The 16091-nt window shown below is 65.4% G+C and overlaps 1 protein-coding gene across 1 annotated transcript; it reads left to right on the top strand.

Moving 5' to 3' along the window:
* The first annotated feature begins 2736 nt into the window (after positions 1-2736).
* On the top strand, positions 2737-15017 carry IHH (Indian hedgehog signaling molecule). The gene is made up of 3 exons (XM_064514796.1): positions 2737-3071; positions 9124-9385; positions 12985-15017. Exons 1-3 carry the CDS (start codon positions 2769-2771, stop codon positions 13644-13646), a joined length of 1227 nt encoding a protein of 408 aa, XP_064370866.1. The 5' UTR covers positions 2737-2768; the 3' UTR covers positions 13647-15017.
* Positions 15018-16091: the final 1074 nt, after the last annotated feature.

Below are 16091 nucleotides of genomic sequence, written 5' to 3'. Positions count from 1 at the left end.
CTGTCAGGGCAGGGGTACAGGGATGCAGTGGTCTTTCCTGGTGGGGAAAACCAAGGTGTTGAGGAAGGAGGGACTTGGGCAAGGTCAGGACACAGCTAGGAATAGCGTGTGATGACTGGGTGTCCCGGTGGTGCCTAAGAGTGGCTGAGTGCTGTGGGAGATGCCTTGGGATGCAGGGACAGACCCCACATCTCTCCCGACTACACTGGAAGGTAATTATTCTTCCCTGTGCCCTACTGCTATAGCAACAAATGCCCCTTCTCACCAGCCCCTGAGGAGAAATACCACCTGAGCAGAAATCCCTGCTCACCCCAGGTTGGATAGATGCTGTCCCAGCCTCCACCCCCAGGGTATGGCCACCTCCTCGCACATGCAGCCCTGGGCTGCCCTCTTATATGTGGGGTCTTGACCCACTCAGCCCCATTTGCTGGCTGGCTTTGCCTGGCAGGGACGCAGGGAGGGAGGCGTTAGGGGAGCCAGTGCCCTGAGCAGTGCTGGGTGCCTCAGCCCCCTGGGAGGGGCTGCAGAGAGTGGGGGGCAGCGCTCCCAGCTGCAGAGCCACCCCAGCTGTCACCCTGTGACAGGATGCTGTCACTGCTCTGTGCGGCCAGAGCCAGTGCAGGATGCCTGGCTTTTGCAGTCATAGGAGCTGCAGTCGCAGCCAAACCTGGACTCCTGTGTGCAGCCCCAGGCCTCTGTGGGGTGCAGACACTGTACCAGCGAGGTCAGGGCCAGGCTGCTGTCAGCCCCAGAGCTGCCGGGTGGGTGACAGACCCCTGAGACATGCATGCTGCGTGTCGGCAGGCTGTAGAGGTTGTTTGGAGGTCTGGATCCTGGTCAAATCGGCAGCCATAGGGCACTTCTCCTTGGGGATGTGCTGCAGTCTCCAGACCAAGCACCATCCCAGATGATCCTATTCCCTACTGCCCTCCCTCATGGCAGTGATGAGCAAGCCTAGCAGCTGGCCTTGTTCCCTCAGAGGGGTTGAAACAGATGTGCCATGAGTACATACCAGCCTGCAGCACCCTGAGGACCCAGCCCAGGCTCCTGTTTTCCTGTGCCTGTGGTAGGCTGCACGCAGAGCTATTCCCCTTCTGCAGCCCTGGGGAAGCCAGATGCAGGGATGGGGAAGGTCTATGGTCCCTGATGCTGTGGCAGGTCTCTGCTCTGCCAATGCCTGTAGGATGCTCTGCTGGAAAGGTCAGCCTGCAAGATGTGAAGTGGGATAGCCTCGGGGTGCTGGCCAGGCCCTCCTGCTCCACCCTGTGCAGGAGCAGCGTGACAGCCACTCCATCCCGCACAGTGGCAGGACTTCATGGAGGCTCTGGGCACTGGTTTTGGGTGTGTGGCTACTGAGTATGAAAACCTGACAGAAACAGTTCTGGCCAGCTGAACTGTGCCTGCAGATCCTGGCAGAAGAAGTGGTCCATGGGGGCTGCTGGGTAGCAGCATCCCAAGTCCATGAATGCTGCCGGCTCCTCAGCCTGCATCCCTCTTGCCCTGATTTGCTGGTCCCCCTGAGGACAGTGTAGCCCTGCAGCCAGAGCCAGACAGCTGGCCGGGCTGCTCCAGGGACCAGCCTGGCACTCCCCGTGTATCCTCAGGAGTGGCCCATGCCCTGCGCCCACCACAAGGCTAGTGAAGGGACATCCTTGAGGGCTGTGTGAAGTGATGCCCCAAGACACTGCCTCACCTGGGACGGTCCTAGGGAGCCAGAGGGGGTGCAGGCAGAGTCAGTGCTGGACCCCTCCCCAGGGCACAGCTGGGGGAGAAGTGGGGGGGGGGAGGGGGCGCAGGTCCTCGCTCCTGAAATCAGGGTGTTGTATTTACTTTCCCCTTTTGGCAGCTAGAAGGGGAAGCCCATCCCAGCCCCTCATTGTTGTCTCAGCGAGTTAATCAGATGCCATAATCCTGTTGTGGAAATATCGGGCCTCCCTGGAAACAATGGGGAGCGAGAATATTGTGGTTAAATTTCAACCAGCTGCCTCCCTGCTCTGTTTGATCCCCGCCCGCAGGCCCGGGCCCCTGGCGAGCAGGCGGCGCGGTGGGGGCCGGAGCCCCGGGGGTGCCAACCTGCGCCCGGCCACCGCGGGGTAGCCCTCGCGGGGCGCCCTGGGGGGCGGCGGGCTGGGCCGGCTCGGGGCGGCGGCGGGGCTGCCCTCGGGGGCAGGTGGCGGAGGGCGGCCCGGCGGGGTGGGCTGCGGGGCTCGGCCGGGGGGAGGAGGCTGCGGGCGGCCCGGGGCAGGTTCCGCGGGGAGGAGGCGAGGGAGGGAGGGCGCTGGGAGGCTGGGACACGGGCAGGGTGCGGTCCTGGCGGTTCCCGGTCCCGGATCTCTTCAATTTCCCCTCTCACTCCTGCCCGGGGAGCGGAGGCAGCGGCGGCTCCGGCTCCGGCTCCAGCCCCGCCGAGCTGACCGCCAGGGCGCAAACCGCGGGGGCTCCGGCAGCGCCGAGCCCCGCGCCCCGCAACCGGCCGCTCGCCTGCCAAAACAAACGGCCCTTCGCTATTTATTGCCGCCGCCGGGGCACGGCAGCTCAGAGCGGCCCGACACCGGCGCGGCGCACCGGGCAGCCGGAGCGCACCCGCGCCGGGCAGCCGCCGCCGCGCCCCGGCCCCGGCCCCGCCACCAGCCCCGGCCCCGGCACCTGCCCGCCGGCTGCGCGCCGCATGGGGAGCCCGGGGGCGGGCGGCGGGAGCGGCGGCCGAGCCTAGCGGGGCCCCGGAGCCGCCGGCCCCCCGGGGCCGCCCCGGGGCCGCCGGGCGCGCCATGAAGCCGGCGCGGCTGCTGCTGCTGCTGAGCGGGTGCGCACTGCTGCTGGCGCCGGCCGTACGCGGCTGCGGGCCGGGCAGGGTGGTGGGCAGCCGCCGCCGCCCGCCCCGCAAGCTCATCCCGCTCGCCTACAAGCAGTTCAGCCCCAACGTGCCCGAGAAGACGCTGGGGGCCAGCGGCCGGTACGAGGGGAAGATTGCGCGCAACTCGGAGCGCTTCAAGGAGCTCACGCCCAACTACAACCCCGACATCATCTTCAAGGACGAGGAGAACACCGGCGCCGACCGCCTCATGACCCAGGTACGGCCCCGCCGCCGCCCCGCTTCTCCCCGCCGCCGCCGGCACCGGGCACCTGCCCGCCGCGGCGGGCCTGGGGGTCCGCGGCCGCCCCCGCGCCCTGCCCGCCACGGCGCCCCGGAGGGCTGCGGAGCTGCCCGGGGCCGCGGGAGCGCCCTGCCCCGCGCCACGGGGAGCCGCGGCGCCGCCGGGCCTGCGCCCCGCTCCCGTAGGGCGGCGCGGCGGCAGCGGGGGACGCAGCATGCCGCTGCCCTGCTCGCCGCGGGCCGCCCGGTGCCCCGGCCGGCGGCCGTGCACCGGCTGCACCTCCGCCCCCTGCGCCGGGCGCTGCAGAGCTCTCCGGGCTCGGCCGCGCCGGGCGCTTCGTCCCCGAGCGGGCGGCACCCTGCCCTGCTGCCCCCCGTCCTGCCCTGGTTCCCTGGCCGCCGGAGTGCAGCCGTGCCCACTGGGGACAAGGTACACGGCAGCGCCCGATGGGCTGGCGGGGAGGGATAGCGGACAGTGCAGCAGGCCGGATCCAGGAGCGCCCGGCTGTTCCTGTCCCACCCTGGCCGTGCCATCCCTTAGCGCCCCCTCCTCTGTGTGCCTCTGGGCGGGATGGTGAAGGGTGCCTGGCAGGGGGCTGCCCTCGGCTTGCCCTGTTTGGGGAAGGAGACAACCTGCTGTTGCAAATGCTCTGTTGCAGCCAGCCTACAAGTGCCCTGGGCCAGCAGGAAGGGGGGTGGAAAGGGGGGGACAGAGGACGACAGCGGGGGGGGTGGTGATGCTGGACGAAGGTTACTCTGTGTTTTAATATTGCCAGGAGAATGCCTGAGGGTTTCAGGAATGCAGATAAGGAGCCACACGGCCTTGCTAAGAAACCTGGCCACCAGCCTCAACACTGGGTTGCAGCCCGAGGGAGCTCCTGGGGGAGGCGGGCGGGAGCCGGGGTGCCTCAGCGGCCCCAGCACCCCTGCTTTAGGGCTGGTGGGTTGGTGAGTGTGGGATGGCCATGGCTGTGGGTGGTGAGCAGGGCTCTGGCCGTGGACTCAGGCTGAGTTGTTGCTGACAACGTGAGGGAGCCAGGAAGTGGCTTAGGTGCTGGCTTGACAGCTCTGTAACCCCGTGTGCCCCAGGGGCAGGGGGCCATGGCCCGGGATGACGCTCAGGTTGGGGGCTGCAGCAGAGGGGTCCGAGGCTCCCCTGTGAGGCAGCACCGATCTCGGAGTGTTGCACAAGTTGTGGTTTCTGGTCACTAGGGCCCCGGGGTTGGGCTGGAGCCTGCGTCCCCTGGGGAACGGCCTCGTGTCCAGGGATACTGAGAAAGTGGTGAGCTCGGCTGGTCCGCGCGTTGGGGAAGCGGTGGCATCGCATTGCTTAGATTAGAGGCAGGAGAGTGCTTCTCACCTGCGTTTGCTTTTGGCAGTGCTCCTGCTGTCTGCCCTCACCCAGGTGATGCTCCCAGTAGCACCCCTGGGAGAGGGAGGGCCCTGCATGCCACCTGCCAGCCCAGCACTTCCCGCTGTCCTACAGCATTGTTGGCAGGGACACCAGGAAGCTCCCTGCTCTTCTTGCGGTGCAGGGTGTGTGCAGTGCCCAAATGAGGGCTCTTGTTCCAGCGAGGTCCCCAGCCCCTGCACATCCATGCACAGAGGGGTGCCCTGAGCAGCTCTGCAGGGCAGTAGTCCCCTTTGCCAAGGAGCTGGCATGACTTCTGGTTGCTCACACTCTCCCAGGGCCCTCTGGGCTTGTCCGGTGGCCCCTGACCGTGGGAGATGTCCCAAGGCAGGGGGGCTCGGGCTCCACCATGCCCCTATGCAGCTGGAAGCTGGGAAAGGCCATTGACCCAACTCCCTTTCCCTTCCCCCAGTGTGCTAGCTTTTACTGCCGTTGACTCACTTCAAACCTGTTTTCTTTCCCCAAGTCCAAGGGTCTGGGTGTCCCATGCAGCCGGAAGATGCCTCCTGCCTGGGGGGGGGGGGGGGGGGTATGCTGCTCTCTGCCCGCCTTCCTTTATCGTTTCATCTTCCTCAAGAATTCCAGTGTGTTTGCTCTCGCTGGTCCCACTCGGAGGTGCTGAGATAAGGTTGGAGGCAGAGCCCGCCTCACCTCTCCCCAGCAGCCTGGCCCAGGAATGTCCCCGGTCCCCTGCCCCCACGGAGTCCCAACCCCAAGCCTCTCCCTACCCCCGGCTGTCCCCCCTTGCAGCCAGCATAGGCCTAACTGGCGTGGAGACCATCCTTGTGGTGGTGAGGAATTGCTCACGGGGAACTCGTACCCTCTCCTGGGGACTGGGCTGCAGTTTAGGAGAGACCTCACCTGGGTGGGAGATGCTAATGGGCCCCCTCTGCTCCTGGCTGGGCGCTGAGTGTGGGGGCAGCTGTGGCCAGGCATGTTCCCACCCACAACCCCAGAAGCCTCTGTGCAGAGGCTCTGGTCACACCTCAGTGTCCTGTGCACCTGCCCAGAGATGGCCCCAGGATCCCGACAGGGTCTAGGTCCTGGCTGTGCCCTGTCTTGGAGCTGTGCCCTCCCTCCAGACTTGCTGCATTACCAAAAGGGGTTTGGATTCCTCCACAGGACACAATCCTGCCCCCAGGCCTGGGCATGAGCGTGGACTGATGCCATGTCCATCAGTGGGAGCACATCTCCGCTCAGCCCTGCATCCCCAGGGTCTCTGCCTTGACAAGCTGCTCTGGAGGCTCTGGCCTGTGGCTGTCACAGGGCAGAGGGGGTCCCCAGCTCCTGTACCCAGCTGGCTGTGCATGGGCTGAGGGAGGGACATGCCCTGCTGTGGGACAGTGCAGAGCCACCGAGCTCAGCATGGTGTGATAGGTCCAGTCCTGCCTTTTCACATGGCCTCGAGTGTCCAGCTACCTGCGACACTACAGGGACAGGCTGTGCCCCCTCCACACACTGTCACAACACACATGCCTTCCCCCAAACTCTGCTGTGTGTCTGTCTCATGGATTTCAGCCTTGCTTTCCTCCTGGCTGGGCACAGGAGCAGCGCTGGGGCGACAGGAGGTGATGCTCCTCGGGGCCTGGCTTGTGAGCCACAACTCAGCACCATGTAGCTGAGCTGAGCTCAGACGTCGCATTCCCAGCCTGTGCTCCATAGGTTCCCCGGGGCCCCGAGTGCCTCCCTGGGACAGAGGCGTCACTCCCACATCTTCCCTGTCACCTACTGAGACCTTGCTCACCCCGAGGCAGGAGGGGGGGTTATCCCATGAAGGAAGGCCAGCCCCCCTCCTGCTCCCTGAGGATGCTTGGACCCCTCTGGGCAGTGCCTAGTGGGATGGGGATGGGGTGTCCCTGCAGCATCCCAGGGCGCGGAGGCAGCCCCAGGCCCGGGAGCCTCTCGGTGCCGGCACCCCGCCCGGCGCTGCCTGCTCCCTGCCCGCGCTCTGACACCTGCTGGCCACCAAAGGCACAGGCGGAGCCGTCCGCCTGGGCAGCCCCGGCGGCACGGAGCGCCGGGGTCTCCTGCCTGCCCCCCGGCCGGGCAGGGGCAGCTGGGGGCTGCCCAGGGGAGGGGGTTCCCTTGGGCTGGGGCATCGCGGGAGCAGAGGTGGGTCCGGCTGGGAGAGGATGGCCTTACCCAGGCTTGTGGCCGGAGGTGGCCCTGGCAGGGAGACAGGAGGACGAGAGCTGGGGGTCTCTTGGGCTGGCAGGGTGCCCCCGGAGGGTGTCCGGGTTTGGCGGTGAGGACAGAGGGGTGTCCAGAGCAGGGCGCTCGCTTGGGAGCAGTGAGGGAAAGCCTGGAGACTAGTCCTGGCGGAGGCTGTGCAATCACGCTGTGTGACGCACCCAAGGGTGGGGACTCCCTGCCTGCCTCCGCAGGCAGACCCCTTCCCAGCCTCCTGCCCCCAATTGCCCCTTACTGCCCTTCTCAGCAGGGACGGGGCCTAGCGAGCCTTGTGCCATGCACCAAGTGGCACCACACTGGTGTTTCATGAGGACAAAAGTCGCTCCCCTCCCTCCTCCTCCCCTCACTGAGGAACTGTTTATCCAACACCTTCCTGGCTTATCTCCCCGCACCCAAGAAGCTGTGGCTGGGGAGGGACAAGGGCAGGGGTGCTCCACCACCCCATGCAGGGCAAAGGCCTGCCTGGCGCTATACTTCCCAGGGCCCAGACCATGCCAAGTGCACTGTGGGTTTCCCGGAGAACAGTGGGGCCAGGGGTCCCAGCACCTGCTTCCCCAGGGACAGGAGGAGGTCCTGTGGGACAGGGCAAGAACCCACGTTTGGAGGAGAGCCTCCCTGCAGGCAGCACCAAGCAGCACCAGGGCCTTTCTGAGCCAGGGGTTGTTTACGGCTATCAGGTTTTATAGCCCTGTCTCGTGCTCTCCACAACCGTATCTCAGTCCCCTGTGACCCACTTCTGGCACTGGCTGCCGTGACATCCTGCAGCAGGGAGTTCCACAGCGTCACTATGCACCGCGTGAGGACACCCTCCACACTGCTTGTTTTCAGCCTGCAGCCCAGTTGCTTTATTGAATATTTCCCAGGATTTGCATCATGCAGTACTATGAGTGCTCTATGCCTCTCGGTGATTTTATAGAGCTCTCTTGTACCTCTCCTCCCACCATCTCCTTTCCAGGCTGCACAGTCCTAGTCCATCCACATGTTTTTGTCTAGAAGCTGTTCAGCCTCTCGCCATCCTCCGTTGCCTTTTCTGGGCCTTTTCTACCTCTCCTCCATCCCTTTCTCAGTGGGGGGAAAGGAACAGAACTGCAGGCTGTAGTCACAAGCCCAGCACGCAAGGCAGTTACGTGGGGTTGAACCAGGCTTGATCCCATCCTGAGATGCTGAGGTTGTGAATGCAGCTGCTGCTCTGAGGGAACTGGCAGCACTGGGTGAGCTTTGGAGGAGCGCAGTGTTCAGGCACAGATGTTCAGGCCTGGCATCAGGCCCGGGGAGTCCTGGGGTGCAGGAGACCGCAGCAGTGTATGATGAGGCAGGGCAGTTGGCTTCTTCGTGGGCCACCAGGCCTGGGGCCTTTGGTCAGCCCTGGCTTTTCTGTGAGGCACCATAGGAACCAGCCCTTGGGGGTGGGAGAGGTGCAGGGGAGCTTGCCCCATAGCACCCCTTCTCCAGCACAATGGGGCTCTAGAGTGGGTTTGGCATTTCCCACACAAGCAGAGAACAGCTGGGACTATGAGGCTGCCCCGGTCCTGAGCCCCTAGGGCCATAGCACCAAGGGGAGATGCTAGCAAGGGTGTGCTGAGGGCTGGGCAGGTTGTTTCGCTCGTGCTGGTGAGCAGTGCCCCCCACCCAGCTCAGTGCCTTCCCAGGGGTGCACAGCTCTGGGGGCTCTGGGACCCCACAGGGTGCCCAGCTCAGGAGGCAGGCGAGAGCTGGGGCAAGGGTACCCAGGCCGGAGATGGGGGGCAGAGAACCTCTGTGCCAGGGACCTGGGGGGGGACCTGGAACAGCAGCAGGGTCTCAGCTCCTGCAACCCCCTCATGTAAGCTGGAGCCTCTCAGGCAGCACTAGTGCAGGGGGGTTGTCCTGGGAGCCAAGAGGGCTTTTCATCCTTGGCCATCCTGGAGGAGGCTGTGTGTCCTAATGGGCTCCTCAGTGAGCTGGGAAGTGGAGGAGAGATGGGGAAGGAGATGGTTAAGTTATTGGCGTGCAAGCACTTGGGAGATGCTGAGTCAAACACAGGGATGCTGGGCATCACTGCAGGGCATCTGGAGGGCATGGGACGGACAAAGCATTTGATGTGCTCAGATCTGGGGCAACATTGGGGCCCTTTCTCAGCTGAGCCAGCCCCCAAAATGTCTGGGGACCAGAAGCGGGGAGCTGGGCAAGAGGAATGGCTTGGGGGTGGAACAGGAGTGAGACATATATCTGTGTGACTGAGCAAGGGGCTGGCAGGGGCTGGCTGGAGGTGGTATGATGCACTTCAGGAAGGCAGGCATCCCACCATCCATGGGATGTCTCACTGGCTGCTCGTCACACTGTTCCTCAGCTTTGTGGAAGTGTGGTGGGATACAACCCACAAACCAGGCTGCTAAATTGCCCCCGCTCCCTGAAAAGCTTTTACTGACTCTGCCCCTCTGCCCCGCAGCGCTGCAAGGACCGCTTGAACTCCCTCGCCATCTCTGTCATGAACCAGTGGCCGGGGGTGAAGCTGCGGGTGACGGAGGGCTGGGACGAGGACGGGCACCACTCGGAGGAGTCGCTGCATTATGAGGGCCGAGCCGTGGACATCACAACCTCGGACCGGGACCGGAACAAGTACGGCATGCTGGCTCGCCTGGCCGTGGAGGCTGGTTTCGACTGGGTCTACTACGAGTCCAAGGCGCACATCCACTGCTCCGTCAAGTCAGGTAAGGCCAGGAGGGACAGCATGCGGGGCAAGGGGCCAGCTGCCCCGGCAGGCTGGGTGGAGCGCTCCTGGCAGGCTGCTGGCCCTCACAGCCTGATTTCCCTATCTGGGGCAGGCAGTTGCAGGGGGGAGTGAGTCATACGTCTGGGACTGGCAGTGCCATGGGGCAAATTCTCACGTCCTCTCCCACAGACTTGTATCCAGAGCCACCTTCTCTACCCGCCTCCTTTTCCCAGCCCACCTCTGTCCCCTTTTCCCCTGGCCTGTCCCCCAGTCTGCATCTGGGACCCCCCATGGCATCTGTCTCTGCTGCCCCTGCCCTTGCAGTCCCTTCATCCCCAGCCGCTCACACACAGCCCCGTCCAGCCCTGCTCCCTCCACTGCCGTCTGCTCCTGAGCTCCTGCCGCCAGAGCAGCATCCATCCAGCCCTGATGGTCTGGGGTCTCCTGCGGCTGTTGAGTGCTGTGCACTGGGCACAGGCAGGGCCAGGGCAGAGCACCCCAGCATCAGCTCTCTGCTCCGCAGCACCTTCTGCGGAGGGGAGCTGAGCTGGGGGAGCAGAGCCGGAGCAGGGAGCTTGGGCGGCAGGAGCCATGGACCGGGCTGCCAGAGGCTGGACTAGAGCAAGGGGTGCTGGTCCCACTCACTCCCTCCATGCGGTGCTGTTAGGGGTGAGCACTGCTCTCAGCCCTGGCCCGTGGCCCTGCCATGCTGTGCGGGTGCCGCGCTGCTGGTGCCACTGCCAGGGACCTCCCCGGCCAGGGCAGAGGCTGTGCCTGGCTGTGAACTCGGACGGTCCCCGGCTGCCATAAGCAAGGGCCCTGCACAGGTCCGGGGCCTGCCTGGACCCCTCTGGGCTGCAAAGGCAGCAGCGAGGACCCAGGCGTCCGGGCAGCCACGCTGGCTGTGTGCGGTAGAGGGCAGCAGTGGCTCACGCACGGCACGTGTGCACGCAGGGACATACGTGTGCGGAGGCAGAGAAACGCCAGCAGAGGGCCACGCGTGTGCATGGACGCGTGTGCACGCACTGACACACCAGGAGATGGGTGTATTTTTACACAGACGTGTGTGTGCACACTCAGACACATGCCAGGGTGTGCTGGCACATGGACATGCATGCGCACCCAGAGAGACAGGCCAGGCTGCACCCAGAGGACACGTGTGTGCACACACACAGGGAGAGAGTTGCATGCAGATGCACACACACACACACACACACACACACACACACACACACACACACACACACACACGGAGATGCACACCACCCCGTGCAGCAATGGGTTGTGCGCCTGCACACATGCCACCGGGGCTGCATGGAGGCGTTGCGGGGTGGGGACACCAGAGGAGCTGCAGTGGCCAGGTGGCACTGGGGTCGGCGCCCCGGTGCTGCCGCACGGCTCTGGCCCCCGCGCTCTGCGGATGGTGCCTGGGATCTGCTCCCACCGTGCTCTGCCTGTCCTACCGCCCTAGCCCGCAGTCAGCGGCCTGACGCCCCCAGACGCCAGCCTGGGCCCCCGCGCTGACCCGGTCCCCTGTGCCGACACCAGGACGGGCACAACTCCGGCCCGTGACGGATGTGGGGTGACCACGATGCAGAGAGGGAGCAACGTGCCCCTGAAGAAGAGGGACAAAGCCATGGGCGAAGGACCAGGGCTTCCGTGCCCCGGGGCGCCTTGCGGGGCTGGCCAGAGGAGTGGGGCCAGGCCCTGAAGCAAGGAGCAAGACCCCAGTGCCTTGGGGCTGGCCAGAAGAGTGGGGCTGCGCCCCCGGAGAAGGACCAAGGCTCTTGGATCCTGGGCCACTTCCCTGGACCGACTGAAGAGAGCTGCCACGTCCCGGACAGCAGACTGGGTCCCTGAGGCCCTGGAGGGCTTCGTGAGGCCGGCCAGGGCTCGGTCATCCACAGCGGCTTCCCCAGGGCTCTGGCACCCCATACTTAGCCCTGCGGCCATGGGGAGCCAGGGGGTGTGTGGCGGAGGCTGGAAGAGGCTGTGGGGCACATCTCCTGGCCCCCCTCAGAGCTGTGTACAGAGGGCAGCCGGGCTGCCCCTGCCTCTTAGTAAATGGCTTTTATTTTTGTACGGATGGCCACGTGGCCTGTTGTATGTATTGCGTCTCCTCGGGTCCCCCTGCACCCACGCACCCCTTTATACCCGGTGCCTGTGCCCCTGCTTCTGCTGGGTGCCCCTTTCACCCTCCTGCCAGCCTTTCCCCACGGCTCTGCTGCCCGCCGGGGGTGCAGGTGCAGGATTCAGAACCTGCCCCCCAGGGAAGGGCCGGGGCTGGTGCTGCACCTCCTCTGAGCAATAAAGCGATTCTGTCCTGAAGCTGGATGCTTCTCTTCATGGGGCCGGGGGCTGGGATTTGGCTCTGCCCGAAATTGGGGAGGGATGGGGGGCAGTGCGAGCCTCTGATCCTTCTTCTGCGGCCCTGCCTTTTGGGGGGGAGTTCTGGGTGAGTGGTGCGGGCTGCAGAGCCCATCCAGTGCCGCAGGCTGTGACTTGGGTGGGGCAGTTGGGAGAGGAGCTCTGGGGAGGGCCGGGGCCATGCAGGGCCAGGAGCAGGGAGCCTGGAGAAGCAGAGATGCCCCTGGCAGGAGATGGGAGGTCATCAAACAGGTCCTAGGCCAGGGGAGGCTGAGATTCAGGGGAGCCAGGGCTCCTGTGGGAGCTGAGTGCCATTCCTTGGGAAGACAGGGCTCCCGCTCATGCTGAGGGAGCCGCTGGGTGCCAGCGCCTGGCTGGATGTGGGGACACTGGGTGACTTGCCTGCATGCTTTCGTCTGGGGCCGGGGTAGGACTGCTGTGCCACGGTCCTGGGGGACAGGCCCCAGAGTGCTTGGGTGCTTTATCTCGTGGCCACTGCTGGCAAAGCCCTGCCCCAGGGGCTGGTGCCTTGTGCCTGATGGTGGCCATGGGCTGCAGCACATCCCTGCAGCTCAGAGAGGTCTTTGGCTGGCAGCAGCAATCCATGGGCGAGCAGGCAGTGAGGAGCAGGGAGTGGGGCTGCAGCAGCATGGGGTGGGATGTGTGTGCTGGGGGTGTGCTGCACCCTGCGGCCGCTCTTCGCAGCATCCTCCCCTGTGACACCCCAGGATGGAGAGGCAGTTGCCCATGCGCCTGGGCCTACAGAGAGCGACCCGGCACTCTGCTCCCCTCAGCTGCCGGGGGCTTGGGGCTCTACCTCCCTGCCTGTGAGTGCCAGGTGCCTCCTGTCACCCTCTTGTTCATTTGCCCTGTGCTTTGCGCTGGGGAAGAAGCTTCGACTGTGACCCGCTCCTGGTGCTGGCTTTCAGGGCTCAGCAGTCCCCAGGGCTCAGCCCTGCGGTGGGGAGCGGGCGCTGCCATGAGTGGCTCTGCCGTGGTGGGCTGGGGGGTGCAGGGTGCCCCGGGAGGCTGTGCTGAGCCTGTGACTGGTGGCGTGTGTAGCACAGCCGTGCACATTGGTGATGCCAGAGCAGGATTATTCCCCACTTTTCCGGCCTGGGGTGGGCAAAGCCTGGCAGCGCAGGGTGGAGGGGTCTCCTTGCGTCTTGGCGGGGGAGGCTGGGGCTCCTGCAGCCCGGTAACCCTCCTCTCCTCTCTCTCCCCACGCAGAGCACTCGGCCGCCGCAAAGACGGGGGGCTGCTTCCCAGGGCGGGCACTGGCGACGCTGGAGAACGGTGCCCGGACGCCGCTGTGGGCCCTGCGCCCGGGCCAGCGGGTGCTGGCAATGGACGGGGCGGGCCGGCCCACCTACAGCGACTTCCTGGCCTTCCTGGACAAGCAGCCACATGCCCTCACCACCTTCCACGTCATCGAGACGCGGGAGCCGCCGCGGCACCTGGCCCTGACGCCCACCCACCTGCTCTTCATGGCCGAGAACGCCACGGCACCCGCCACCCGCTTCCGCCCCACCTTTGCCAGCCGCGTGCGCCCGGGACACTTTGTGCTGGTGGCCGCGGGGGCGGCCGGCTTGCAGCCTGCCGAGGTGGTGGCCGTGCGGGGCCGGACAGACGTGGGGGCCTACGCCCCGCTGACGCGCCATGGGACCCTGGTGGTGGACGACGTGGTGGCCTCGTGCTTCGCCCTGGTGCAGGAGCAACATCTGGCACAGCTGGCCTTCTGGCCGCTCCGGCTCTACCACAGCCTGGTGGGGTGGCCCGGGGCGCAGGCAGATGGCGTGCACTGGTACTCAGGGCTGCTCTACCGCCTGGGCAGGCTGATGCTGCCTCCCGACAGCTTCCACCCGCTGGGGACGGCGCAGGCGGAGAGCTGAGGGTGGGCGGCGGCGGTGGTGGCCGCTGGGCGGCTCACTGGGTGCCCGGGGTGGCGGGGCCAGCACACCGCGGGGCTGAGCAGCCGCCGGAGCGGCCGCCTGCCCTGCCTCGGGGCTGGGGGGCCGCCCCGTCCGCATCCGCCTCGGGGCTGGGGGGCTCCCCAGTGCCAGGGGCCCCCATGGACTTGGGGGTGCCTCCAGCTGGATCCACATGCTGCTATTTGTGAGTGTGTGCGCATGGGATGTGCGTGTGCGTGTGCGTGTGCAGAACTAGCTAATGACTGAGGTCTGGGAGCCGAGGGGGAGCGCAGCCGGCGGTGGGGGAGAGTGGACCCCCCACTACCGGGAGCTCCCAGGGGTCCAGCCACTCCGGCAGCTGCAGCCTGCCTGAACATGGCGGTGAGGGTTTGGGAGGGGAGCCCCGAGGCCCTTTGCTGGCCAGCCAGGGCGTGAGGGAGCACGATGCCTTTCTCCACCCTGGGATGTGGCAGCGGGGACCAATTCTGGAGAGCAGGTGCAGAAACCAGCCCCTGTTCTGGCTGGGCTGCCCGGTGTGGGCAGGGCTGGAGGGCTGGGATGGCTCTGGCATGAGGCCCGTGGCTCGGTGGCACTGGTGCCTGTGGAAGGAGAGTGGCAAGGCTGGGAAGTGTGACCCCGAGCTCTGCCTGCTGCCCAAGCCAGCCTGCGAGGCTGGGATGCTCCCTGTAGCCACCCTGCCGAGTGTGCCCCGGGGGTGGCCTAACAGCACGGGAAGGCGGCTGTCCTGGGAGGCAGCAAAGAGCCGAATTCCCACTGCCCTCCTGGCCAGGATGCCCTGGCTGGCATGGGAGGGTTGCCGGCCCGGGAAGGGTGGGGATGCGGGCGGGAAGGTGCGAGCGTCACTGCGGGGAGCAGGGATGGGGAGACCTAGGGATGCGCCCCAGTCAGCTGGAGCCAGAGGGGGGGAAGGTGGCTGGGGAGAACGTGCTTCCTCCCTTGCCTTCGCTGCATCCAGTCCTGAGATAGCTCAGCCCCAAATTTGTGCCCTTTGCACCCCAGAGCTAATAGAAACTCCTCAGGCACCGGACCAGGGCCCTGCCTGGCCTGACCTACCCTCTCCCGGCCCCCCAAACCCTCAGGGTAACTCATTGCTGCTCACCCAGTCCTGGGGCCCACAGGGGTCCCAACAGCGCTGCAGCCGCGGCCCCCCAGCAAACCCTAGCTAGCACCTCAGCCTCCCTTGGCTCCGCGTCAGCAGAGGTGGGGGGGCTGTGACCCGCGTCCCCCCTGCAGCATCACATGTCTTTATTTATTTATCTGCTCTTTGTATGTACCATAGCCAGGAGGCATCATGGGCGCGTGCATGGTAAGGTGGGAGCAGGTGGGATGGGGAAGCTGTTCTTGGGGGGGGGGGGGGGGGGATTTTTTTTTTTTTAAGAAAAGCAGAAATTATTTAAAGATTATTTTAAAGCACAGTTTTTACCGTGATTGTTGTCCACAAGGCAAAATGAGAGAGTGCGAGGGCGGCCGAGGACAGGTGTATTTTTTGTCTCTTCACTGGATGTATCTTTCCCGGTCAGGGACACGGCCCAATAAATCTATCATCTCCCAAGTGGGCACTCCGAGCTCTGGTGTGCGGGGAGCCAGGACCTGGCGGGGCAATGCCTTCTGCGTCCTGTCCCCAGCCCAGGACAGGGTGCCCGCGGAGGGGGTCCCCAGGGTACAGCCGTAGGCCTGGACATTTTTAGCCGAAGGGCTGAAAGCCCCCCCGGTGCTGCTTCGCTGCCTGGGAGTCGCTGCATGGTCTGGGCAGGCAGAGCTCCCTCCTGCAGTGACTGGGGCTGCAGGCACCGGGATGCAAAGGCTGCCCACCTCCCTGGAAAAGCCCCAGCGTGTTTTGGCAGTGCTTTTTCTGCCGTCACCCCAAAGCACAAGGCACCAGGGTATCCTGCCTGGCTGAAATGATGCTTCTGAATCAGCAACCGCTGTCCAAGTGGAGGGAGCTGGGCCAGCACCTCCCATGGCCATACAGAGCAGACGGTAGGCAGGGATTGGGGGCACATAGTGCCCATTGGCAACTGGGAGGCGGGGTGGGAGAGCATCTTGCTCTTCTCTAGGGGCAGGATTTGACCACCCCAGTGCCACCCACCACTAAGGGACAGCTCTTCCTCCCCACTCTTCCAGGCCCCATGGAGGTAGCCAGCCCCCCAGCAGTCCGCGGAGGGGTCTACATGGGACCTGTGCCACCAAGCTGTCCACCAGGGCCACCTGGAAATGAGGGCAATAGGGGCCAGAAGTGGGAATGACGGGGAGTGAGCCCCCACCAAGGGGCTGCTGGGGACAGCAGCCAGGTCCCTGCAGGCTGGCGCTGCCCCAGCATGTCTGCCGTCCCAGTCTGGGCTCACCACCCCCGCTCCCTGCAGGCTGGGATACCCTTCTTCACCCTCTTCATCACCACAACACTCA

Source organism: Dromaius novaehollandiae, chromosome 7, assembly GCF_036370855.1.
Source record: "Dromaius novaehollandiae isolate bDroNov1 chromosome 7, bDroNov1.hap1, whole genome shotgun sequence".
Lineage (NCBI taxonomy): Eukaryota > Metazoa > Chordata > Aves > Casuariiformes > Dromaiidae > Dromaius > Dromaius novaehollandiae.
The sequence above is the reverse complement of the archived record's forward strand: the minus strand, read 5'-3'. Positions and strand labels throughout refer to the sequence as shown.